The sequence below is a fragment of the Paralichthys olivaceus genome, chromosome 7, assembly GCF_024713975.1.
Source record: "Paralichthys olivaceus isolate ysfri-2021 chromosome 7, ASM2471397v2, whole genome shotgun sequence".
Lineage (NCBI taxonomy): Eukaryota > Metazoa > Chordata > Actinopteri > Pleuronectiformes > Paralichthyidae > Paralichthys > Paralichthys olivaceus.
In genome coordinates, this window is record NC_091099.1 from 25,523,936 (window position 1) to 25,550,611 (window position 26,676).

General features: G+C 41.3%; 2 protein-coding genes and 1 long non-coding RNA gene across 4 annotated transcripts in view; 2 read left to right on the top strand and 1 right to left on the bottom strand.

Annotated features, from left to right (window-relative positions):
- The window catches only part of LOC109624239 (RNA-binding Raly-like protein), a 53,754-nt gene extending 45,310 nt beyond the window's left edge, over positions 1-8,444 (bottom strand). The window contains exon 1 of one of the 2 annotated variants that reach the window (XM_020078784.2): positions 8,223-8,444. In XM_020078784.2, the coding sequence (XP_019934343.2) occupies positions 8,223-8,259 (37 nt within the window). In that variant the 5' untranslated portion in view covers positions 8,260-8,444. The remainder of the gene's footprint in view (positions 1-8,222) is intronic. The other variant, XM_069528804.1, reaches the window with a different exon arrangement.
- Positions 589-8,201, top strand: LOC138410861 (uncharacterized). Its single transcript, XR_011243494.1, has 3 exons — positions 589-657; positions 1,726-1,801; positions 5,342-8,201. It is a non-coding gene; the product is annotated as an uncharacterized lncRNA (long non-coding RNA).
- An 8,666-nt stretch (positions 8,445-17,110) lies between the features above and the next one.
- On the top strand, positions 17,111-26,204 carry LOC109624234 (fibulin-7). The gene is made up of 7 exons (XM_069528873.1): positions 17,111-17,344; positions 19,421-19,580; positions 20,050-20,220; positions 20,331-20,630; positions 20,704-20,841; positions 20,919-21,054; positions 24,435-26,204. Exons 1-7 carry the CDS (start codon positions 17,279-17,281, stop codon positions 24,793-24,795), a joined length of 1,332 nt encoding a protein of 443 aa, XP_069384974.1. The 5' UTR covers positions 17,111-17,278; the 3' UTR covers positions 24,796-26,204.
- The last annotated feature ends 472 nt before the right edge of the window (positions 26,205-26,676 follow it).

Here is a 26,676-nt window from a genome sequence, read left to right on the forward strand (position 1 = left end):
AATTAAACAACTCTGATCTTATTGAATAAATCATTATAAAAATGCTTGTGTCTTCTTTCATCTCCAATTGATTTGAACACCAAGCAGAGGTTGCCACATCTATAGAGAACTTAAAAATCCATTTTCTGCATTGTGTATTTAAAACGGCAGGATTCATATACACATCACTGGTGATTGGGCAATCTTGTTGGCTTATCTTACCCTCATGTACACGCATTCCAGCTCTGTTGTGTTGCTTTTTCATGTATGATCCTTGCAAGAGTTTTTAGACTTGCATACATGAATTCATTTCCTCATTATGTTAAAAGAAATCTGTCACATTTGCTGTTGCACTTCAGCTGGTTTCATCTCTCTGTCCCCCTCAAAGGTCAGAAACATCAACATGTATTTCCATTGAGTTAAACTAGTAGATCTTCTTAAGTTCAATTTGGTTCTGTCTGTTATTTCCCTCCTCTCTCCTTTTTCCTCCATTATTCAGACGATTGAGAATTGCTTTCAAGTTGAAATATTTTCACCTTGTGCACTCACAGTTTCTTCACAGTTTACAATGCTTCCAGCATACTCACACTAGTCGTGTCTCGTCACTAACGATTCCCCTCTTTCAGCTGCAGATCCTTAGTGAACAATGGGAGCCAGCTCACAATCGTTGAAGTTAAGGTAACAAGTGGATCCAGCATCCATTTCCCAAAAATGATGTTGAACAACTACAAAAGTTAAATGATTTTTGAATACTCTCTCTCCTCTGTGATAGCTCAAGTTTTGATGAATTTCAAACAGACGCAGGCAGCTAACAATCTAACAATGTTTTCACTGTGAAGATAGTTTGATACTGATAATGATCAGATCACCAATTCATATTCTCTTGCCTCTTTCCATCTAAAAGAAGTCTCCCAATGGAATCTACTCATGGTTAGAATACAATTAAACTCACAATGTTAAGCATACTTTTTCTTCAGTGAGACAAAAACTTAACATCTGGATAGTTCATAGCAGCAAGGTGTTGGGATGATAATATATATCATGTAATGAAAGATACAATTCTATTGCTTCGTATTATGCTCTAAATGCTTATTTTGCTGTTGCAAAAAATATTTGTCATCATTTTGATGGCAGTTTGTGTCTTTACAGCCAAAACAAAACAAAGAGTTTGTATCTAAAAGAGCGGCTACATCTCTTGCATGACTGTGTGAAAGGTCCGACACCGATCAGAGAACTGTACATAGCAAATGATGCCTCGGACAACTCTGAGCTGTTTTTACCTCCTTCACAAGAATCATGTCAAACAGTACAGAGTCGATGGATGAGAGCCACATAAGTATAGGTGAGGGCTCAAAACAAACGTCACAACCTGCGACACAAAATATGACAAGGAATCGTGAAGATGGGAAGAGAGAACAGCTGCTGTGCAACTTAGCTTCTAAGACAGGCAAACAGTTTACACATTCAAATTTGCATTTAAAGTAAAAGGTCATGTTTGTTGGGGATGGCAGCATCAGTTGGTTCATCACGTCTCAACAGCTACTGGAATGATTTCAATGGAGATATTTATGTTGTTCTCAGGGTGAATTGAGATAGAACTGCAGTATTAGTTCAGCTTCACAGAGCCATTAGCATGATTGTGAATTACATGTCCAGTGCTCTTGTGATGTTTTACCGATGATGGTTCCCAGACTCAGGACAGAGTTGAGAAAAAGCTTTTAACTATGCTGCATCTTTCTTCTGCAGCACAAGGAGAACCTGAAGAGCGGACGCTGTTGGTGACATCAAGTCAGTTCTAAAAGATCTGAAAATACTCCTCTTGGTAAATGAAAGGTTTTGTTTTTAAATGTATTGCTCTTGTGTCTGGTTTCTCGTTTTTCCTTTTCCTTTTATTTCATTTCATGACATTTCATCCATAGTCTATTTTTATTCTAAACCGGTAACAGCAAATGCATGGAAGAGCTTGTGGCAAAATCACCTTTTTGGGATTATTTTAGCTCTTAGTCTGACGCAAGCATATTAAATAAACTTACTAAGTGGAGTTATTTGTTTTCTTTATAAATGTGTTGTGCAGCAAAAGATTCAAACGTATCATATGTCTTTGTGAACCCTTCTTTACCCAATCTGAGTTTAGTGATGTGTCACTGTTTGTGTGTGGGGGTGGGGGGTGGTGGGGGAGTGAGAGAGATAGACACATACACAGACCCATTATATGAGCAAAATAAAATGACAAAATCACCTGAACAATCATCCAAAAGAATCGCCAATCCATATGTTCATCCTATCACTCAACCATAATTCTGAATGGCCAGAGCCAACAAGTACACAGTCATCACAGTGAGACTAAGAAGCCCCCACTAAACAACATATAGTGCGATATATAGTGAGTTTACCAGGTTGCAGTGGAGTCCAAAGTTTTTTAATACCCTATCTGGTGCACTCATTGTTTCCCATAATGCATAGTGAAAAGTAGTGTCACTAACTGAGCAGCGTAGAGACAAGAGGAGCGAGAGCAGCAGGAACAGCCCGACCTGTTGTACAAATGTAAACAGAAGCAAATCAGCACAAAGTGCAGGAAACACGTTTATTTCTACATTTAAAGAATCATTCAGTATTTTTACTTAACCTCAAAGTATTAATACCAAGTGTAAAATAAACATTTCAAATTGAATGTAGGATTCTACATCGGTTGACATTGTTGTATGTCGTAATATTGCAATAATGACGTCATTACCGGAGCAGAGAAAATGCGTAGAGTAGTGTTCGAAAGCCGACGAGTTCACTACATAGTGCTCTATATAGTTATCACTGTATAATGAAGTAGGGATTAGTGAGTGAGTGGGTGATTTGTGTGTATAAAGTCGTGCTAGTAACTCTGTGAAGCTGTATTTTAGCACAGGTGCTTTGACCTTAATGTAAACATGCTTGTTTTTAGCACGTGTAATGATTAGAATGTTCGTTGGTTAACCAAATGTGCCCTAATGATTTTGTGAGGATAAGACAGCGCATTGTGTTAGCTGGGCTCAAAAAGTCCCTTCCCTGTAGCCATAGCAACAAACTAACTAAAAAAACTTTACAGCTCTCCCTAGGTCTCTTTATTCAGACCTGTCCTCTTCAGTCACCATGTGGGTCTTGTAATTGAAAGCTGAGAGCAGTGTATCTCTCCATGACCTCCATCAGTGCTCGGTGCTCAGCTCAGAGGACCCCCTGGATGTCAGACTGCGTTTGGCGAGGCAGCAGCTTGCACTCTCTCCTACTGCAGCGCTGACAGTTGGCAGCAGGGTTGTTTATGACTGCCACAACGGCTGCAGCTTGTAGGACATTAGTCTTTTAGTGCGAGGTTTATGAGCACCGTCACTCACCATCTGTTAACTGCCGGGGTGCCTTTAATCGTTCTCCCCACCAGAGACCGATAAAGCTGCCAGGTTGCCGCCGTGCCTGCAGCGTGCTGAATGGGTGATTGTGCATCATCGACTGAGAGATTACAGCTATTTGCTTGCTTATTGCTTTGCATTGTTTTTGACAGCACATCAGCTTTACGGAGGGGTGGGGAAAGATGAAGGAGAAAGAAAGAAAATGGGAAAATGAGAGAGGAGGGAAGGAGGAGAGTGACGACAGAACAATTTCACACACTCATGGTTATTGGTTTTCAGGGACTGGTTATTCAAAGTTTGGCAGGAAATCCACAGCAGAGGAGTGGCTGATCCCACAATGATCACTTCTGTAACTTCTTTCCATCTACAGTCTTGTTGTTCACCATTTGTCAGGGAATGTCTGTTTGCCGTACAGTGACGGGGAATATCTGCGTTCCGCCAGATTTGTGTTTGAAACATTCAAAGAGACTGAACATTTTGAAACAGATCATCATGAGGTCATAATCAGGCAATGGCTCAAACTGCGCCTGAGGAATTCAAAACATTTCAAAGACGAACACAATTGTTAAATCAGATCAGAGTGGCAGCACTTAATAGATCCTGTTCAATAGAGTTTTCTCTTGAAATCAGTCAGACTTGACTGCTCCCCTTTCTGAGGATGTATCCTTGGTTGTGAGGCCTTGAAGTGAAAACACAACATACACCCTCTTTCAGCTTAGAACATCTATATCTTAATGTGCCATTTAACCATAGTGATATTGATAATAGCAGTAGGGTATTTGTAGGGGGGTAAAGGGGCATCGCATCCTCTTTTAACCAAAATTACCAAACACCCATCCCCCAGAGTAGGGCTCCAACAATTAATCTATTTAAACAATTGATTATTATAATTGCTGGCAACTAATTTTGTCATTGTGTGATAGAGAAAGTGCTGCATATGTATGGATGTGTGTGTGAATGGTCATCAAGATTAGAAGGCTCTATATAAATATGGACTGTTTACCACGATCAAAGTCTGTTCTTACTGTGTGGTGACAGTGCTAACCACTGCACCACCATGCTGCCCGGAGAACCGCAGTTAATAAAAACATTCAATAAATGAAAGGTGAGCTGTAGCAGGTGCTGGACCTGAGCATTGCGGTAACGATGGAGCTGAGTGGGAAAGCAAAGCTCTCAATTTACCAGTGGCTCTTTGTTAACCTCTTACCTATGCTCATGAGCGTAGGTTGTTACCAAATCAAACAGGAAGCAAGCGACTGAAATTAGTTTTCGAGCCTCTGCGACTTCTGTAGGAGGTCTTAGAGGTATGTTCAAAATACACTGGAGAGATTATATATCTTATCAGGTCTGGAAATGCCTTGGGATCTGCAGGTGGAGCTGGAAAATGTTATTGGGAGACGGACATCTGGATGACTTTGCTTAACTGGGGCCACTGATATTTGTAATCTTTAACCGACTTAATCTTTGTGTTTTAATTTCATTGTTGCAGAAGAAGTGATGCCCTGTTATCCAGGAATATAAATATGACTTCAGAAGGTTATTGTTTAAAATGAATCTTAATCAAGGTAAAAGTTTGAAATAATCTAATAATCTAAAGTAATATTGATTTTAAGTCGTGTTGGTATTTTTCTGAAATGGGACATTACTAATCATAGGCTTGTGAATGCACACTTGCACATTGCTGCAAAGCTGAGGATATTGGGAAGGGCCAAAAAATGTCATGATCCAAGCTAAAGCTATGGTAACCATCATTTGTTCCTTCCAGCACATCATCTTGAAAGATGACAGGATGCTTTCATATGTTCAGGAGCATCTACAGTATCAAACTTGATTTTACAGGAATCATTTAAGTGTCTTTTGCATTTTGTGTTTCTGTCATTCTGCTGTGGTACAACACAGATGGCATCAAGAGGCATCCTAAAAATGTTTTATTTATAAAACCAATTCAGTTTCACTGATTCTTCTTCTTCTTTTTTTTGTCTGGGCAGGAACTACATCCAGGTGAGCTGCTATACCCCCGATCCCATGACCAACCCTGAGCATCAGCTGTTGTATGGGCAAATCAAAAACAGTGCTGGGATGATTCAAATGCAGCTTACCACCTACATGGCACATAAACACAAATCAGTCACCACCCGTCTGCGGCATTATGTTTTACAGAACACAGACACACAGGAGCTTCTCATTCAGACCATCTGGATGTTTAAAGTGGAAATGACACATCCATTTGGTTTCCTGTTGCTGAACACTTTTCGTCCCCACCACATCCTGGTTGCATTACTGTCTGTCATTCTTCATTCACATGATGACTCAGAATAGAATGATGCTCATCCTGCTCAAATGTTCTGCTGTAAAATGGTCTCTTACAATAACCGTTTTCAGACAATTTGACGTATTGATGCTATCAGGACGTGAACAAGATGTCAACAAGTAAAAGTGTTTCTGGAACAAATCACCACTAATCTTTCCATCCACCCATCCACCCATCATCATCCATCATCCAGCCAGCCATCCACCCATCATCTATCCAGCCAGCCACCCATCATCCATCCATCATCCACCCATCATCCATCCATCATCTATCCATCCATCATCCATCATCCATCCACCCATCATCATCCATCATCCATCCATCCACCCATCATCCATCCATCCATCATCCAGCCAGCCACCCATCATCCATCCATCATCCATCCAGCCACCCATCATCCATCCAGCCAGCCACCCATCATCCATCCATCTATCCATCATCCATCCAGCCATCCATCCATCCATCCACCCATCATCCACCTATCATCTATCCATCATCCACCCCTCATCCATCCATCATCCAGCCATCCATCTATCAGCCTCCATCCACCATCCAACTCTTCAACATGGTGCAGAGTAACCACACTGTCTCACAATAACAACTCTCTATTTTCTTGTTTCTTTGTGTGCACTGCCTCCAGTGTTTCAAGGCTCCTTTCAAAAGCTGAGCACTGTATGTGCTGTTGCCTTCTTCACCACATCACCATCAGTCATGAACAAATGCTTGTTCCTGTGACCTCTGTTGCATTCTGGGAATAAATGAGTGGCGGCCCTCACTCTTGTCACTAAGTTAAATGAACTTTACACATCAGTTCAATGCACCTGAGACATTCATTCCATTGAGATGTGTAGTCACAGGAGTCACCTGTCAGAGTTACTTCCCAGTTGCATCCGTTCTCACTGCAGTAAAATAACATATGAGAGTTCCAGGGTCACTTCTTCACACCCTGCTGATCACAGCCGCTGCTGAAATGTTCAGACCACTTTTAGAAACTCTAACGCCGATTGCTATTTCTCATCTGTGACCAGAAACTGTGAGGATGTGAGCACTGACATTTCAACAATTTTATGGATGACTAAACCGAACCTTGAACTCTACTCGCAATAATGAATGTGCAGGCTGAAGTGGATGCTAATGTCCGACATGGTTAGCAGTTTTCATCAAACACACATTTAACATTTTTTACTTTCTTTAAAAAATACACCTTTAAAACACACACAAACACACACTGTCTTTTCTCCATGACATTGACTTGCATTCATTTCAAGGAGTGTTACTCTAACCAACCCTAACCCTGACCTCAAACCATGTCTTCACCTTACAATTTAAACATTCGTATGATGAGGAGTTGCGCTTTGTGCTCATTTGTACCTCCTTGGCTGAAACCTCATTGAAACTTTACATATAATACCATTATGTTTTTGTCTTTGTTCCATTTTTATTTTTACATGTATGTGTATGTGTATCTTACATATTTCTTTTAACTGCGCCATTAAGGACATGTTTTCACCTCAGTCTGTTTGATTGTTTGTTGGTGTGTTTGCCTGTAAGCAGGTTAACACAAAAACAACTTAACAGATGGGAAGAAACCGTTCAGTTTTTGTTCAGATCCATATCAGCGGGTGGATCCAGGCTTTTTTATTTGTCATTTATTAAGAAATTGTCCTGGGGAATCATTTATTTACCTTGATGAATAAAAATCAAGCGTATTTAGAGGACTAATATCTATGAGTGTGGTTCTGCATTAATGAATTTAAGAGGAGTTTGAGCATTGACAGAGGTATGTGCTCTACTGAATGGTCCTGTGTTAACAGCGAGACACCAAAGAGTCAAACTCGATGTATGCACCGACATATTTTAAGCTGATTGAGATTCTGAAATGTAAAAAATATTTCGCAACAGCTCTATAAAGAAGAAACTGGACAAAATATCCTGGCTGTCAAGAAATGTCCTTGATAGAGTGCACCTGATAAACCAGCTGCTCAGTGTCAACAGCCACTAAGTAAGAGTGCATCAGATCTGACAAGTGATTTTGATAGCTGCTGTGGATGTAGAAACAGTGTCACTGCAGCGTTTGTCCACCAGAGAGCACTGACCTGATGAAGTGTGTCAAACACCACTCATTGGTCTTAATTCTTTACTCTTAACATTTAAGGGATTCTTTCTTGTTACATAAAACTATTGTATGACCAGATTTGTGTGTACTCTACATAATGACACATTGACCTAGATATCTCTACATCAGCAGGCTTTGAAAAGTGTCCTCAGTGTGAGGACTGACAACTTTGTCCACACAGAGACACAAGTACAGAGGCAGGAACACAACGCATGCACACATGCACACACACACACACACACATCTGTGCTTGTGTCCCATCCGAGCAGTTGAATGACACAGAGAGCATCCTCTGCATGTTGAACTGCATCAGCTGTCACACACACACACACACACACACACACACACCTGGACATGCCTTGTAGGATGTGTCCAGTCACAGTGCAACATCCCCACATGTGTGTTCAGTGGCTCAGGCAGCTCTGAGGTGTGTTGTACTCACGTCTGTCTCGGTGGCAGTCACTCCTGAAATGGGTCATAACAAGAGATGAAGGAGAAGAGGAGCAGAGAGATAAAACCTGACGACTCAGACAGTGAGGGAGAGAGAGACTGAGTCCCTGCTCACCATCAACAGAGGGAGAGAAAGAGACAGAAGGATGGAGGGATGGAGGGGGGGGGGGGGTGACCGCTGAGTATGGCAGCGGGTTGTACCATCCAACACTCCACTGAGAGGGGTGGAGGAGGGGGAGACTGATTCATTATCTGCAGGAAGAGGGGGTGGGATATGAGCGAGCATGTGCAGTGAGCGAGAGAGGAAGAGACAGCAGGGGGGGAAGAGAGGGAGAGAGAGACCACTGATGGAAGGGGAAGGAACTGCCACATTGGACTCTGAGGTCACTCTCCACTGAACCCCTCTGTGGAAGTTAAAGATGCTCTGTCATTGACTCACCAAACAGGAAATCCCTTGTGTGTGACCTGTGGAGATGCCATGCCCCCTAGTGGAGGAGGGAGTCTGTGTTCCAGCTGTCCATTCACAGCAGGGCATCTGCAACATCTGGATCAACAAATGGTCCATTCACTGCAAATATCCTCTGCTGGAAAAAGATGTGATGCTCAAGGTTCGTATCATCTCGAGGCGCTCATTACCATGTCATCCAGTCTAGTTTCTACCGTCACAGAGAATGTTGCACGAGTTCAGGTTTCAGTTTTACATTGAAACCGATGTGCACACTTCCATTTCCTTATGATTGCTCCTCTGTCATGACCTCTAATGTCACATAAATCACTTCTGGCATAGAGCAAGAAAATAAAATAAATAAACTATCACTCCTCTTTTACAGTCTTTATGTTTGATTGATTGATTTTATTTGAAGTGCCAATATTTTGTCCATTCACTGGATCTGAATTTTGATTTTAGGGTCAACTACAATAAGTTTTAATGTGGCAATGTTAAAAAAATACACGTTATTTGTCTACGCCATAAATTACTGCAGCGCATCTTCTCATCCTCTGTCTGAAATGCTCCTTTTTAGTGCTAGCAACCAGCCTATGTTCTGATTGGTCATCTTCCCCATAGTTTTTTGTGGTCAACTGCTTAGAGCGTTTATCACTAAACGTAAAGTCTGAATTAAGTCGTGAGTCCCCGGTGTTTGAATCCTAGCGCTAATCTGACTCACCAAAGTTCAAATCTGAATTTTTAAGGTTCAGATCCAAGTCTCCTGAGGACAAACAGGTCCTGGTTCTGTTTACTTGCATTATTATTACAGCCACTATCAGACAATGAGTGTAAACAACTGCAAGCAAACTGCAGAGTGTATCCTTGGCCACAAGGTGGTGCTACATGACTGCTCCCACTGCTCAGCAGGTGAAGGGTCAGAGAGCAGAGGTCGGACTCGTCTTGAAGAGCACAAATAAAGAAGCTCTCTGATAGAAAACCAATTTTTTGCGAAGAAACAAGAAACTGTTGACGTCGTTCAAAAAAACGTCCTCAGTTTTCTGTAGGATATCAAAAGCAAAAAAAGCTGATTCATGCATGACTTAGAGATGCAATTATGCTCCAGGCCGCAGGAAGGAATTACAGAAAACCTGAATGTAATTTCCATTTTTCTCAGAAAGGAGGATGAATTATATATATCACAGTGAGACACAGAAGAGAAAGATATAGACCATTTTCAGTAAAACACAAAGTTATGTTCTGACAACTTTTTTAATAGCAACCAGATGTGAAATAAGTGACAACTGGATCTGGGTCTTGAGGAATGGTTTCTTGGTTCTTCATGGTTCCAAGAGTAGTTTTTAAATCATAGAAAATCCAGGACATGTTCTGGTCTGGCATCTCTTGGTTCTCTACGGGTTTACCTGGACTTTCACTAAACAGAAAAATATCAATGCTCGGGTCCAAGTCCAAGTCAGGGTCATCACTGCTCAGGTCTTCTTGATCAGCTGGAAACACAGCTGTGACCGAGTTAACGATGGCGTCAGTCTTGTCATAACAATTCAAGCCGAACTAGTTTCTGTTCTGCGTTACGTGTTAAACGTGACATGTTGAAGGTTATTTGGTGAAATAAAAGTTTTACAGAAATAAAATGAAGGAATGCCTTCACCCTGTGCAGCAGCAGAGTTTTCTCTGGGACAGAAGGACTCCCATTGCTGTGGAATCTGGCCTTTGTAACTAAGCAGAAAGTTTACTATACTACGCAATATTACATATAATTATGCTTTCTGGGAAAAACCCAAAAGGCCTAATGTGTGCACTTAAAGTTCCTACTCATTACAGCGCTGCATGGGCTGGCCCCAGATTCCATCTCTGAATTACTTTCCCTTTTTTAATGCGGTCTAGTATGTACGAACTGCCTGATGAATTTAGACTCACTAACTTCTTGTTAGACAGTGTTCTTATTATGTCTGCCTTGATGAGTGTTACAGAAATAATTGTTCTCTTTTTTTAAGTTCCCCCATTGTAACATTATTGTCAGGTAAGATCTAGCGACAACATATGACAGGAACAAAGACAGTTACTCAGCGCTGCAAAACTTTCCCCGGGGAACTTATCACTCCCTCTCTCTTTACTGCAGTAGTGATGGACCTGTGAGAGCCCCCACTGACACACTCTAATGTCTTCCCTATGTTTTGTGCCATTGAGAGAAACTGTAACAGAGAAGCCAGGCCCAGCCAGCACAGAGACAATGTTTTCAACTCAAGGCACTTTACATAATAAGGACAAGACCTTAAATGTTATAGAGAAACCCAACAGTTCCCACAACGAGCAAACACTTGGGGACTGTGGAGAGAAAAATGGGGAGAAACTTCCAACAGAACCAGACTCGATGTGGGCGGCCATCTGCCACAGTCTGGGGTGAGCGGAGAAAAATAGGGGAGAGAGGAAAGTTTGGGGTTCAATTTCTTGCCGAAGGACACTTTGGCATGTGGAAGACTGGCATCAAATTGTCGATCTTCTGGTTAAAGGAAGAGCGCTCAAACCCCTGAGCCACAGCTGCATCAACATTGTTTCTTTAAACCACAAACTTAAAATGTTAAAGTGTATTCCACAATACTGCAATGTGAAGCTCTACAAAGTGGAAATGAAGGTGGATTAACATTTATAATGGAGAAGTTAAGCAATGATGATGGTGATGATGATGATGATGTCTGAAATATTAATATGCTCACGCTTTTGAGTGTCCAGTCATTAGTCAGAATCGGTCCAGTGGATTGTGTCCACTGGCAGTTGAACACAGCACAATTGCCCACAGAGTAATCTTAATGTTTTTGAATCAGTTCATATACTGGATAGTGAGCAGCCTTTGAGAACTGTCTGTATCTGTGAAACCTTCATCATGCTAAATGTGCCTAATGAAATCAAATCATCAAATACAAATAGTGAAAAGATTCTAAAATAGGCCCCAATGTCATGCTTCTGATCCAACGTCTAAACCAATCATCTGGGGGCTGCCAGGAGTTACCCATCATGCCCTGAGGTCTTGCAGCTGCCGCTGCCTCGATCTAATGATGTCATCATAGTTTATGATTTCTAAATGATGTTGGAGTGAGGCACCATCAGGCTTTATACTGTGTCCACATATGCACTAAAACCCCCCAACAGGCACAATGGCAGTGAGCAGAGAGACAGACTGCCTCCAGAATTGAAGCAGTGTTAATATGCTGATAAAAGTCAAGTGGAAAAATTGACCGAGGTCAGATGGAGGGAAACGTGCCGCGGCCCGACCAACCACCCTCATCTAACCCTGTTTTAATCACAAAATCCATTCCATGATTTCATTTTAATTAAAGCTGTCCTATCTAATTAAGATACCATGAAGAAGAGCGCTAGGGCATCTCCTGGGCCTCTTTATTTATCTTGGAGTCAACCTCTGTCAGCAGCCGCCAAATAGCCTCCCAGCATGCATTTCAGCGAGGGCTTATCCATCAGACGGCAGTAATTCACCCAGTTTAGTTCTTATTCTGGAGGGTATTTGCATTTGCATGCATTTTGGTATTTTAGCCCTATTGTTTTACACAATATATTTGACTATATTTTTGATTTCTCCTCTTCACACTCAGTGGGCACTTCTAGTTACACTTATATGTTGGTAACTGGATGTTGAGCATTATTGTTAGTAGTATTACTACTATTGTTAGTAGTATTATTATATGCAGTGCCACAAAAGTGATAAAGGGCTACTACTACCTATATACCTACCTACCTATATAGTATATAGACTATATGTTATTCACAGATAAGGACAGCATCAGAGAGAGAGAGAGAGAGATGGATGGATGGATGGATGGATGGATGGATGGATGGATAGATAGATAGATAGATAGAGAGATAGATAGATAGATAGATAGATAGATAGATAGATAGATAGATAGATAGATAGATAGATAGATAGATAGATAGATAGATAGATAGATAGATAGATAGATCATCTTTATTGTCTGTCCCATCAGTGACAGAAAGTCTTTCCTGATCACTGAGCAGCTGCACAGTTCAGATGGTGGAGTTCGAGCTGGACTGATTTTGCCAACCTGATGGTTATAAGTGAAAGTTTAGTTATTGGTTTGATGGTGAGTGAGTAATACCAGGATGTAATATTGAAGGTGAGGATGGATTTGATGAGTGAGCGGTAAAAATGCCCTTGCTGACATTAAAAGTCCTCCGTTTTATCAGCAGGTGGAGGCGCTGTTGTGCTTTTTGAACACTGGAGTACTGTTCCCAGGTACTGAAAGACTGGACCTGCTGACCCTGGATAGTGAGCAGCTGGAACAGCCCCCACTGCACAACTCATTGTTTTTTCTGATATTAAGCTCTAAGTTAGTTTTCACAAAAGGTTTTGACCAGATTGTTGACTGTTCGCTGGTATTAAGACCGAGCGTGGGTGTCACTCAGGTGAGACATGTCATCTGCATTCATACACATCACATAAACATGATGTCACATGAAAAGTGATGTTCCTCCACTGCTACAAGTGATAGAATGATAGAAAGACCTGTTGTGGTCTGTACTATTATAAAATATATCTTATTATTATATCTTATATATTATTATCTTATTACATATTATTTTTAAATATATCACAGACTGACACTCAAAGACAGGAGGTAGAGGACGTTCCGCAGCAGATGGAGCTAACATTCTTTTTTCATTTCATAACAGAGAAGTTTGGCCTTGACGGCACAGAATGATTTAAAAACATTTTGAGCACAATGCAGAAGTGCCTGAAATCTGAACCTCTCCCTTCTCGCTCACATCATTAAACATTTTAATTCAGAGTTTATGTGCTCAATTCAAATTTTCTTTAATACAAAATGATGCTCATTTTGTAAAAGATGGTGCAATTCAGCTTAATGGTATGCATTGATTGACAGCAAGTGAGATGCAGGTCATAGGAGTCAGCGGGTATGCAGTTCGATCTTTTTCCCTTTTTAGTAATTTAACTGAAAACTTATTTCTCTACTGTGACTTGTACTTTTAGTAAGTAAGATATCGATTGCAGGACTCTTGCTTGTAATGGAGTAATTTCATATTATTGTACTGGTACTTTTACTCAAATAAACAGTATGAATACCACCACTGCATGTATTAGAGGACTATAGGACAGTTTTCATGAAGGCCTCCTGTTTGATCGAATACTTCTACATAAACAACAAGAAAACAGCACAAACAATGTGAAACTGACATGAATTTCAGAAACAAAGGGAGCTTGTGTTTGACTGTGGCCAGACAAAGGTTTGTAATCATCTTTGTTTTCAGAGCCGTGAGCCGTCAGGAGGTTACACTGCAATCAAAGCTTCAAACTGTGATTAGTCCCTTCACTCACATAAATAAGCATTTTACATCCACATGTGAGGAAACATTTCTGATTTACATTTAACAATAACACACTCACATACACAGAAGTCCCACATGGTGGACATCAGCTGTATTGCATCAATAGTCAATTTGTGTATTCACACCAGTGAGTCTCACTGTATCATTTACATGTTCTAATCCACATGGTATCATAACATTCTCTACACTGAGGAGACTTGGCCTCATTCGTCTGACTGCCATGTTTTGGTCTCGACTGGGAACCCTTGATATTTCTTTGGACTGTTGATTTAAGTTATGGACTTGTGTTTGGACTTTGCTTTTGTGTGTTTGTGTTTTTGTGCTTATATTCTGTGTGTAATTGTCTCTTTGTTGTTGTCTCTGCATCAGTGTAGTTACTTTCCTTTGATCCCTCGAGTTGGGTCATTTTCTGTTTTCTTTTGACCTTCACTTCCTGTCTCCTCTGTTTTTCAATGGTGGTCACTTCACTTCCTGTTCTTTCCTGCTTCTTTGATGACCTGTTGCCATCTTTGACGGCATATCCACATGACTCGATGGAGTCAAGTGTGTATATATATATGTTGAGTTCTGTACCTGCATCATCCCAAAAGTTTCCAGTAATTTTCAAACCCGCAGAAATCTGTTGTTTTAATCAAGGTAACAGTGCGTAATATTTGGTTGCCTATCCGTGGCGTCATTTGTCACCTTTGTGCACATGTCAGTGTTGTGTATGGCCACCAGAACAGTCACAACTTGCCTTTTTGTCCAGTTATAAGTCACATTTTTACGATAGCTCAGGGAATCAACACATTCATTACACCTCATCCTCTGGAGACCATGAATTTCAGTGGTGGATCCAACGACTCCACCAGACATAATGTCAATTCATCTGTTTATTTAGTGCTTACTATATCAGTTCATTCATAACGCTCCCTCCTGCTTGGGGTGGGGAAATCTGTCAACTCTACAAAGTTTCAGGATGGACCAGCAACCTTAACCTTGGTGCTTTTTATGTTTCAGAAACATTTAATTATATGTGCCTAGTGGTGCAAGCACCATATTACTATTATAATTATGTGTTGCTATTATTATGTGTTACTATTATTGCTCGTGTTTATTGTTATTCTGTGTGCATAAATAAGAGATGACAGATCATCTCTAGAGTGAGAGACGCTCTGACAGAATTCTAATACCAATGTTCTTAAACTGCTCTCAAAGCCACAAATAGAGGTCGTCATTCATGATTTTTAGATCAAATCGTAGGAAAACGTGTGGTCTTCTCAGAAATGTCAGTATGAAAAGTCACACTTTTCTAACTCGCTCCCCTGTCACATTGAGGCTGGATTTTCCAAATATAACCCCCCAGATAATTAGAGACCCTTACCAGGAAACCTAAAAGGAGCCTGGATTTTCAAAATAACCTCCCCCAGATAGTTACAAAATGTTACCAGGAAGACTGAAGGAGGCTGGATTTTCATACTTAAAGCACCCAGGTGGTAAAAATCCCCCAGATAGTTACAGGATGTTGCCAGGAAACCCAAAAGGAGGCTGGCACAGTTTCTCTATCTTTCTCAAAATTAAACAGTCTCTCTCTGTCTCTCTCTCTCTCTCAAATTTGCACAGTTTCTCTATCTCACCAAACTGGATCATGTTATAAACATGCAACTTTTATAATATCTATCTCACTCTGTCTGTCTCTCTGTGTGTCTTTCTCTAAAGTCTTTCTGTGTCTCTCTCACCCTGGGTCTCTCTGTGTGTCTTTCTGTGTCTCTCTCACCCTGGGTCTCTCTCTCTCTCCCTCTCTCTCTCTCTCTCTCTGGGTCTCTCTGTCTCTCTTGCTCTCTTAAACTGGTACAGTTTCTCTCTCTCAAACTGAATGAGTCTCTCTCCGGACCTAGCAGCAAGCACTAGGCGGGAGGGATTTTCTAGAAACTTTTTATTATTGTTCAAATAAACAAACTTTCAATGACACTGAAGGCCTGTGCAAGTTATTGTTATTATTATTATTAACCTTATTTAGACTCGAGGAATCATTGAGGGAGGCCTTCGCTTGCAATAGAGTTGAGTGATAGGATACAATAAATTATATATAAGATATACAGTTAGAGTGAATAAATAAACACATAAAGCCATTAAGGAAAATCAAATAAAACATAAATACAGAAGATAAAGCTAAATGGCCATCAACCACGGATTTGAATTTCTCAAGAGGAACTAACATATTCATTTCTGAGACACGCAGTTCTGTACAAATGCGATGAACAAAAATACAAATGCGAAGTATGGCAACAATAAAAAAATGTCTGGGTACATGGTTCCTAGAAAAGGCAACACTTTCACAAATTTTTAATGACTTTCAAGAACAAATCCACAGAACATTTCTATAGCAGTAGTGGTGCTTGGTCGTGGCCTTAATTAGATACTCATAGCTTCAAGGTCTTGTTCGGAATGTGTAGGGACAAAAATCTGGCCTTTTTGGGGATCAGTCAAAACCAGCAATTGTAATGTTTTATTTGCTTTTCTCAAATCCACATTCTTCTAAGGATTTCCATGGAGTCGTGTGTAGAAGTGCTTATAGGAGATTATAGCGTGTGTTCATACTCTGCCATTATCGTGCCTTATATATATGACTCTTAGTCTGTAAGATTTAAGTGTGGACTTGTAGCTGCGGCAGGGTGCTTTTAGGATCTATTCAATTCATGCACTTTCTTTTCTGGAGGGGCAGGGGGTGGAGGGGCAGGCTATTGAGGCGGGGCCATCAGACGCCCTGTCATTTAGGAGCCACATGGCATTATAATGCAAGAGAGCATGTTTTAAGGCTTCAAAAAAGTGGGAGTTTAAAGTTGCCGTAATTGGAGCAGAAGTCACATTCCTGAATTTGAAGTAGTCACCACAGTGTAGCTCCTTTGTTGTGCAGATGATGATTAAAAGACACCACCAGCTGACTCTCCTTATAATTTACCAGTTTATTTTTGGCTTCATGCTGATAGTTCAAAATTAGTGAAAGTGTGTTCCAGATGTGGGAGCTGCACTCCTCCTCCTCCTCCTCCTCCTCCAGCCTCCACAATACCTGACACAGAGGAGGTGGAGGAGGGTGGTTGTCAGTGAGGGAAATTTGGCAAGTGCCCTCAAAAAGAAACAGAGCAAGAGAGAGGAGATGCTTTAGGTTTGGAGGAGCGGTGGAGGAGCTGAAGACACAGAGCTGATCTCCTGCTTGTCCTGCTCTGTCCGGCTGAGGGTTCATCAGGATGAAGGCCGCTGGGCTCATTATGTTGCTGCTGAGTCTTCATCACATGTGCTCCTCCTTTGCTCAGGTGAGTACAGGTGACATGACGGAATGTGTTGGTGTTTCTACTGAGGATAGTCATGTTCTCTGTGTGCAGAGGTTTCTAACAGCGGTGTCTGTTCCTCGTCACGTCCTCACATGGTAGATTCATATATTTGTTAGAAAAGTGGTGCCCAGCCTGGGGATCACAACAAATTATTCTGATGTGTTTTTTATTTATTGTTTTTTTTGTGGAATACTGGACACTTTCAGCTTATCACATCTCTAATAATATAATATAAGTTGAAAGTTTAGTCATGTCCACAAGATGCTTGTAACCAGTGATTGGGTCACATGTAAACTTTCTTTCTTCCAAGAAACATAACTGAGCAATGTATATATTAATGTTTACCACACCAGTGCAGCTTGAAATGTAGTTTTATTCATTGAACTCTTAATATGAATGTGTTAAATATTTGTACATGTATTTAATAAAGTCAATTAAAACTATTTCTAATGAGGGATAATAAACAGAGGCAGTTAAAACAAGTTTCTTTTTTGGGGACTTGATCATTCAAATGATTTTTATTGGGTAATGCTGTTGTTACTGACTCAGTGTAATGGCTGTTATTGTCTTTTCTTCACCAGAAAACTCTTTTAGAGCAGAGTAGACTTTTAAATCAAGAGAAAATTTAAAATCTGTGTAAGATTGTGTGCAGAATTTTAAAAAGCAAATGTCTTTTTATTGTGAACCTTTTTAAGAGTCTCAAGGTCTATTGAGATGAAACCCTCTTTTTCAGTAAAGATTTTGATTCTGAGGACTGAAAAATGATATGATACATTACATGAGTCTGTATTGTAGTAGCTGATATATGTTATATACGTCTGATATACAAATTATCAAAGGGATAAAATAGTTGAATCCAATGATTTTCTGAAAATATAATTTTTCTGATGTTTGTTACTTGATGAAGATCAAATCAGTCAGAGCTGGTTATAAAATAATAAATAATAAGAAAATAAAAATGATTGACAAAATACTGTTTGGTGCTGCACACTGTTAATAATTGAGGACACACAAATGTAAGTATTCAGCTGAGAGACTCAGCTGAGGGAAGTGAAGGGTGAGAAATGAATTTTGTTTTTTGAGATGGAAGAAGTCTCAGGTTTTGGTATGCAAACATGAACACAGTTTATTCCTAACTGAACCTGAAATCAGTTGGAACAGATGAGTGTGAGTGAGACTTTCTGTTTTGAGTAGTGACTGAATTATTATAGCAGGTATCAGTTTGATTATGATGAGCTACTTCTCCTTGATTTAAGAAATAAAATGATATTTATTGATTTTAAAAACACTCTATAATGTCCTGAACACACTGAACTCAATTTCACCCTCATCATATCCACCACTGTGTCAATCCACACACCACACGTTCATTATGTGGCTGCAGCCTCTTGTTTTGTTGTATTTCTGTTGTTTTGTGTAACTTTGTGTTGATGGCAGTAGTGTGTGTTTTTGTGTTATGCTGCAAGTGTTACATTGTGTTGATGACAGCGTGTTGTGTTGTGTTACATTTTGTTGATGCAGCAGCGTGTTGTGGTACGTTGTGTTGATGGCAGTAGTGTGTTGTTTTAAAGGCTGTAGTGTGTTGCTGGCAGCAGTGTGTTGTGTTGTGTTGTGTTGCATTACGTTGTGTTGATGGCAGCAGTGTGAGGTCAGGGCCCCGGGCCAGTTTTCACCCAGGTGTTAGTGTGCGTTTGAAAACCTCACCTCTATGTTTGGAGCTCACACCTGAAACAGGAGACAGACTGAAGTTAGTCTGGTGTCATCGTCCACTCGGAAAAATACATGTAGACAGTGTGAGTCCCTTTAATAACATGATGTAGCTACACATTAGTGTTGTTGTTGTACAGATTTGTTTAACTGCATGTTTGTTTGACGATTCTTATATTTTAAAGCTGTTATATTGATGCTGGATCAAAGATCCACTTTCACTTGTTGGTGTTGTGGCTCACAGATTTACTCTTCCCTCTCGTTATCGCTCTGGTCTTTTCTTTTACTGTAAATAAAAAAACACTACGCTCAGCATCATAATCAGTCATCTTGTTTTCATCCCACCCACAGGAGTGTGCGTCCACTCACAACCTGCTGACCTCACTGCGACAGGTGGAGAAGATGCTGGCGGTCCACGAGGCCTCGTACCAACAGGGCCTCCGATCCCTCAGGAAAAAGATTAGCGCTCTGCACAACAGCACCATCGACATCTTTAAGACGGCCAGGAAATGTGAGAAATACGGTGACACTTTATGACTGTGGTGTCTCTTGGGGCAGTGCACCTTGGTAGCAGGGGGCTGAGATAATATCTTCATCTCAGGCCATGTCAGTGACCCATGAGGAGGAGGAAGTAGATGTCAAGCAGGTTTATAGAAATAACACATTAGCTGCATCTTTTAACGTTTACCAGAACTCCATCTGAATCATTTCCCGCCTCACTTTGAGTTTTCTCAGGATTGTTTCCTGCTTGCTAACTTCATGAAGCACCCTTGATGGGGGTTAAGGGCAGAGGATGCCACACCTCATGATGCAAACTGTGATTTGTGAATATTAGCCAAACAAATAAAATTGTATTGATTGATTGATTAACCTCTGGGTTAGTGGACCACCCACTCTACTTCTGCCCCAAACCAACAATAATCAGCATGTTGAGTAACATCAGCTCAGTATGTAAATCAACATGTCTCTATCTGGTCCAGTATCCTGCACCAAACCTGAGCCCCCCCCACACGGCCGCAGACTGGGCAGGGTGTTTGGCGTTGGACACGAGGTTCACTTTCTGTGCAAACCCGGCTATGACCTGATTGGCCCACGGACCCGGGTGTGTCTGGAGTCTCTGAAGTGGAGCGGCCAACAGCCAATGTGCAGACGTGAGTCAAGGGATCAGCTAACTGAACCACTCCCTCTGGTTTCATGGCTGCAGTGTTGCTACTTTTTCTAAATTTGTCCTCTAAAGTTGTCTTTCTCTTTTTCTTCTCAGGCTTCAACAGCACCGCTAACTCCCTGGCCTCCTTCTCTCCGGCTGCTCCCTCCTCCTCCTCCTCTTCCTCCTCCTCCTCCTCCTCATCCCTCCCTGTCTCTGCTGCTCTGTCAGGGTCCTCCTCCACCTCTTCTTCCTACTCAGCATTTTCAGCCTCTACTCTCTCCTCCTCATCACCCACATCTTCCCCTCCCTCCTCTTCTGTCCGACCATCTCACTGCACCCACTTCCTGGGCTCCACCCGCTGCACCTGTGACGTGGGTTTCACCATATCAGGCCGCGACAACAACATCTGCACAGGTGATAAATATTTTCATATAAATAACCAACTTGTCCCTAACTACCACTAACCGCCCTGTGCCCTGTGTTCCAGACATCGACGAGTGTCGTCTGTTTCCTCTCGGTCAGCCCGGCCGGCTCTGCGTCCATCAGTGTGTGAACACTCCTGGCAGCTTCCACTGCTTCTGTCCAACAGGATATGACCTCGCCAGTGATGGCCGCAGCTGCAAAGGTCAGAGTTCACCGGTCATCTCATCAGTTACTTGTTAGTTGTGGTTGTAATCCTCCCCTCTGCTCTTCTTTGTCCAGACATCGATGAGTGTGAAAACCGCATGCACAACTGCACAGTGAACCAGTTGTGTGTGAACACATATGGGGGGTTCCAATGCGTGACGGTGGAGTGTCCTCAAGTGAAAAATGCCACGTACATCAAGACGTCACCAATGTAAGATCCTGTCCTCCTGACTTACACTCTCTATGGTCAAATCATCTTTACTTCACCTGAGCTCTTCATGTCTCTCTGGCCTTTACCAAACCCTAACTAGGGTTTGTTAACTTCTTAAACCAATCACTGTGTATCACCCCAAGCCAGGAACTACATTATAGCTGCTTTCAGACGTCCACTGAATCTGGAGAATCTCCTGACATTTGCTGGAGTGCTTCTGAAAACAAAAATGTCAGAGTGCGATGCAGAAAAAGCGAAGCCATGCACGTAGAAGACACCAACGGACATGACAGGAGAGCTTTTGGTGCTCGGGCTAAGGCCGGTGTCGAAGCACTGTTAACAAAAACATGTGATTTCTGCAGTAGAATTTATACGTTACGTCCTGCTTCAGCCTGCTGCACCACCTCTCACGTGGATGCTCTGGAGATGTCTGGGTTGTGTCTGAATGGAGAACCTCCTGTTGTCTTCATTAGATGAGAAAGTCTGAACTCAATTCTGTGAACATTCTCCAGAGTTGAAAATGTTGCCCTACAGTCCTGGATTGGAAGCTTCCTGAACGGTTGGTACACTCTGTAACAACCATGGTAAAATAGCAATGATACATTACTCCCACCAGATGGTTTTATTTAGTAAAAAGGCTGAAACTTAGCTTTCAGTAACCAGGACTCCATGAAGAACCCACGTCTCTTCCACTATCACAGCTTTGGCTCAGTATCTGTAGAGCTCTTACTGTGGTCAGCCTCACTCTTGTGTAAAGTAAATGCTCTGTATTTATATAGTGCTTCTCTAGTCGACCACTCAAAGCACCTAACAGTACAATCCAGAGTCCAGTGTCTGTGCAACATTTTGTATTTCAGAGTTAAATACAACACATCTCATCGACACAGATTCACATCTAAACAAAAAAATAATTTCAGTTCATTCACTAGTTTATTTGTATAGTGGCAAATCACAACATATAGTCTCTCAAGGTGCTTTACATAGTAAGACCTTAAATCTGATCCAAGCCAACATGCTTCCTGTGGTGGGTTTCACAGTAGTCCTTAAATATCAAACATGATGCGGTGGTACGCTGATCTGATCTGTACCGTGACCCAATCCCCTTCATCTCCTCTCAAAACACACCAATAATCAGCACATCAATATATGGGGGCGTGATGTCCACTAACCAGAAGATCGTATGTTTGATCCCCGTCTCCCCCATTCCGCAGGGTTAATGGTCTGTAATTATATATCGCTTCTCTAGTCTGATGACTCAAAGTGCTTCATATTACAGTTTTGCCATCTTCCCATTCTCTCACACATTCATGCAGCACATCACTTTCTCTATCCTAAATCTTCCTCATGAACCACACCAAAGTGTCCTCAGGCAAGATAATAATGATGACAACTGTATTTGTATAGCACTTATCTAAACAAAGTTACAAAGTGCTTCACAGGAAAGATAATAAAATCCACGGCTAGAAGAAGAATAAATTGTAATAAAAAGGGATTTAATTCAGTTAGATTTTTTCAGTTTAACTATCACATTTGAGCTCTGTAAGACTGGTTGTTGTAATGAAAATAATAACAATTGTACGTTGGTGTCATTAGGTGTTTCAGCCTATTAACCACAATAAGTTGAGAGAGGCTAAAGGTAAATCTGACTGGCTACTGGCTTGTATGGCAGTGCTATGAAAGCCATGTGGCCCGCTCAGTAGATCAGACGTCATTACCTCTGTGCCTTTATTATTCTATTTATTTATTGGTTTTTAAACTAAATTGAACTAAATACCTACTCTCATAGGAAGCAGAGTCAGAAGCTGTCATATTAAACCCAACAGTTCCCACAATGAGCGAGCCCTGTGGCGACTGTGGAGAGGAAAAACTCCCTCTTTAACTGGGAGAAACCTCTGGCAGAACCAGACTCAGTGTGGGCGTCTGCCTCGACCGGTTGGGGTGAGCGGAGAGAAATGGGGAAAGAGGAGGTGGGTGGCAATGAGGGAGCACTGATACTGAACCCCAGGTTGATGGCTGTGATGGATGTATGATAGAGAAGGAGCGACACATAGATGCACGGTGTGAATGTGTGTGAATGGGTGAATGGCAATAAACTGTGCTGTAAAGCGTCTGAGTTGTCATCAAGACTAGAAAAGCTCCATGAATGCAAACCATTTACCGTTAGTAAACTGTCTAATGTCATCTTACTGTTAAGTACAAGAGTTGTCCCCTGACCCTGGAGACACTGGTAGACAACATGTAAGCCTCTGACAGCCCAAATACCTCAAAATAAACTGTAACAATGGAACTGCAAACAAAGCAACTAGAGAAGAATGCAAACAGGCAGATGAGAGATAGAAAACCATGAATCTGTCCTCTCAAAAGACCTAGATAGGATTTATGACAGGGGCAGAGATGGAGAGAAATTCCAAAACAATGACTTTCACATCCTTGTCGGCCACCTCCGTTCTCCACCCGTCATTTAGCTTCCCTCCACTAACAGCAACCGAGCTGCGAGGCAGACTGAGGTTTGGCGCTCTGCAGACGCCCTGCCGGGCCTTCAGGCTCCAGTCAGGTGATCGGCTGATTGGTCCAGAGGCATAAAGCATGTTTATGGTCGTGGATGGGAACTAAATATGGCTGCCTGAGTTTTGATTTATTCCGGCAGCTCAATTATAACGGTATGTTTCAGAACGTTTTTTAGGCCAAAGTTTACTTTACACATATTCATTTGGTCGATGCTTTTATCCAAAGACAATTAAAACTGAGGGACAACACAAAGCTTCTGTGCAGTAGGGGTCTTCATTGAGTAAATCAGTCCAATAGGACAAAGTGGAGGTAAAGAAGTACACTGTAAAGTGCTAGTTAGGATTTCTGAGCGGAGACAGAGGAACGAGCCGGCTCTGACAGCATTCGGCAGCTCGCTCCAATGAAATTACCGATCCTCTGACTTTTCACCTATTCATCATTTTGATTTGCCCTATATGTTGACAATAGAATAAAGTGATGTTGAAGGTTTTTTTTTTTTTTTTTCCCTGCAACTCACAATAAATGTACTAAACAACAGATCTATTCTTTAACCAGTACGTTCATCTTTATTTCACCATCAATAAACTTTGTCATTATAGTTTCCAACTATCGAGTGTGATGTCTTCAAATGCCTCGATATGTCCAAACAACAGCTCAAAATTCAATTCTCATATCTGAGAAGCTGTATACAGTAAATGTTTGGCAAAATCTAAATTATTATTATTATATATGAATATTCTGAGTGTAATTATTGTTACTCCCTCTTCTGTCACCATTGTCACTGCCAGAAGTTTCTGTGTCATTAAAGCTTTGATCGTTTTATCCCTCTGTGAATAAAGACAAAGCCTTTCTTTATCTTTCACCTTCTCCAGGCGCTGTGAGAGGAACCCATGCATGCTGGGAGATAAGGCGTGCACCCAGGCGCCAAACTCAATCTCTTTCCATTTCCTCTCCGTGGTGTCCAACATGTCCGCCCCTCGGGTCCTCTTCCGGGTGTCGGCGGCTCGCGTGTTGGGCGACACTCTGCGCTTCGGCCTGGCGGGCGGCCGCGGACGGGGCCACTTCAGCGTGCAGCGCTCAGGCCGACAGACTGGCACCCTCCTCCTGGTGACGCCGATAAAGGGTCCCGCCACTTTGGAGGCTGAGGTGGAGATGAGCGAGCTGGAGCGCAACGCCCTGCTGGGCCGCTACCTCACAAAGGTCACGCTGTTTGTTTCCTCGTACGAGTTCTAACTGGAGGATAGATGGGTGGGGGGGGTCAAACCACTTAGTGTTTCCGGCCTCTGTGTAGGTGATTAACTGTATCTGTTGAACTCTTTTAGACCTCAGTTATCCAGTGCCTAGAAGTTCATCTAAACCCAACAGGTTGTTTTCTTCTCTTTCTTTTTTCACTGATATTTTTGGCCTTTATTGAAATGGAGAGCAAGAGCCGGTCACTACAGTGCAACAGCAGTTTACACTAAAGGTGCATCAATGTCTCTGTTTGATCGGTTGATGCTATTACAACTAATGAAGTCCAGGCAGCAATATTACATTATCAATTTATAATTTATATTTTAATCTTAAACCAAAATTGTCATTAATTCACTGGTCCCAGATTTGTTTTAAAATGTGAGTATTTCCAGATTTTTGTGACTTGACCTTAATAAAAAGTTTGTAAAGTGTTCCACTGGGCGGAGCTGGATCGACAGAAGAGTTTGAAGGGTCTGTTCATGTTCACGTGATCTTGGCACTATGGTACGGAAACATTTTGCAAAGAATATATTCCCTTGATTGCAACTTCAGTATCTACAGTATTATGCGCTTGTAATCTTATAATCTTGTGGGGCTAATTTGCCTTTTTATTTGGTTTTCATTGAACAATGTCATTGCTTTTAATATGTGATATGTATATTTGTATGTTTGTTATTGATTGCCTGTGTGTTTCTGTGTCTGTAGTCTGTGTCTGTAGTCTGTAGTCTGTTCACTGTGTGTCTTTGTTGAATCTCTCACTGCTTGTATTTATTTTAAAAACATTTTAATTCTTGACCAGAAGAGATGTTTTATCTCAATTGGACCAAAAGAAGAAATTCAATAAATATATTACATAATGATAAGGTTCTAAATAGTTGTGAGGAAACATGCTGAACTCCTTTCTGTGTAAGGCACCGAGCCCTTTTTCAGCTCAGCCTGATATCTCCATAAATCTTATTCTCTGTAGACGTCATGGTGTTTGAGCTTTTCTTTGGTCAACAGACATGTGCCAGTTTTAAAGAGACTCCAACAAATGATTTATTCTGGGAGGAGAAACACTTTCAAAGAGAAATCAGCATGTGGGTTGCTCAGATTCTGGCTCCAATGTAAATTGCTGAATTAACAGCAGTTTGCTGTTTGAGAATTTCATATTGTTTGTTGTAAAGCACTTTGTTACTGTAATTGAAATGTGCTATACAAATAAAGTTATTATTATTATTATTATTTCAGATGATTAATGCTCAGCTATAAGATCTGAATGTGAAAATGCATGAGCGTCACAAACTGGGACTATGAATATTTCTTTTTTTTCCCACAGTGCTGAGAATGTGTGCTTCGCCTCGTTCGCATTATATTGCTAAAATAACCTCGTTCAACATAGAATAAATATGTTTACCCCGTCATCGTGACACATGCATGTTTTAATTCTGTTCTTTGTCGTGTGAGAGGCCGTGAATACTCCTGGAAGTGAATTTGGATGTTTTGAGACATTTACATTGTGTTCAACAGAAGCTGCGAGGTCGACGCGTTTCAGTCTGTGGGCCTGAAGAATTTAACACGGATCTGTGAGACAGCCTAAAGAAGGCACAGACCAGACATACAGACACGTGTTGACACTGAATGTCTGCGGACACATTCTCACACACATGTATGCTGCATGAAGAGTACACACACTATATGGTATCTATATTTTTAGACAAATCCTATGAGGATGAACGAATCATACAGAGACCACATCATATAGGAATGAGTGATTGAATATTTGTAAAGGAGCGCAGCAACATGAGCCAACAAGACACCGATCACATCACATTCAGTTGAGGACGAAAAAGAAAGGAAACCAGAACCCGGACCTTTTCACTCGTGTCAAACATGTAATAA